This window comes from Austrofundulus limnaeus, unplaced genomic scaffold, assembly GCF_001266775.1.
Source record: "Austrofundulus limnaeus strain Quisiro unplaced genomic scaffold, Austrofundulus_limnaeus-1.0 Scaffold1395, whole genome shotgun sequence".
In the NCBI taxonomy this organism is placed as follows: Eukaryota; Metazoa; Chordata; class Actinopteri; order Cyprinodontiformes; family Rivulidae; genus Austrofundulus; species Austrofundulus limnaeus.
Genome location: NW_013953797.1, coordinates 89292 through 89949, shown reverse-complemented (window position 1 = coordinate 89949; position 658 = coordinate 89292). Strand labels below are relative to the sequence as shown.

General features: G+C 47.1%; 1 protein-coding gene across 1 annotated transcript in view; it reads left to right on the top strand.

Annotated features, from left to right (window-relative positions):
* LOC106535251 (cadherin-like and PC-esterase domain-containing protein 1) overlaps positions 1 to 658 on the top strand; it is a gene marked incomplete in the record, with an annotated part of 13346 nt that overhangs the window by 11194 nt on the left and 1494 nt on the right. The window contains 1 exon segment of the mRNA XM_014032211.1: positions 146 to 292. Coding sequence (XP_013887665.1) covers positions 146 to 292 — 147 coding nt within the window.

Here is a 658-nt window from a genome sequence, read left to right as displayed (position 1 = left end):
AACAGAATGTCATGAAAATCTAGGTCATTAAAGGATGTCATGAATTACTGGATTAAACATAAAAGTATTAGTTCCATTACAGGAACAATCTGTKAAAAACATTTATTTGTCTCTGATTTGTTCATATTTCTGTTCTTCTGTTCAGATGGAGGTCCAAAACCAGCTCAGAGTGAACCAGAACATCCTGCTCACCGCAGAAGGTCTGGGGTTTGAGGTCCTGGACACCTTCAGCCTCACCATGGGTCGRTACAAAGAGTTCCTGCAGGGCCGCTGTGCCTGCCACTTCCATGAGGTAAACAAGTCGGGATTGTTCTGGTTCTGGCACTAATCCATAAACCCATAGCTCCACCCATAACAATGTAGCTCCACCCATAACCATATGTCCCCACCCACAAACCCATAGCTCCACCCATAACCATGTAGCTCCACCCATAACCATGTATCCCCACCCACAAACCCATAGCTCCACCCATAACCATGTAGCTCCACCCATAACCATGTATCCCCACCCACAAACCCATAGCTCCACCCATAACCATGTAGCTCCACCCATAACCATGTATCCCCACCCACAAACCCATAGCTCCACCCATAACCATGTAGCTCCACCCATAACCATGTATCCCCACCCACAAACCCATAGCTCCACCCATAACCA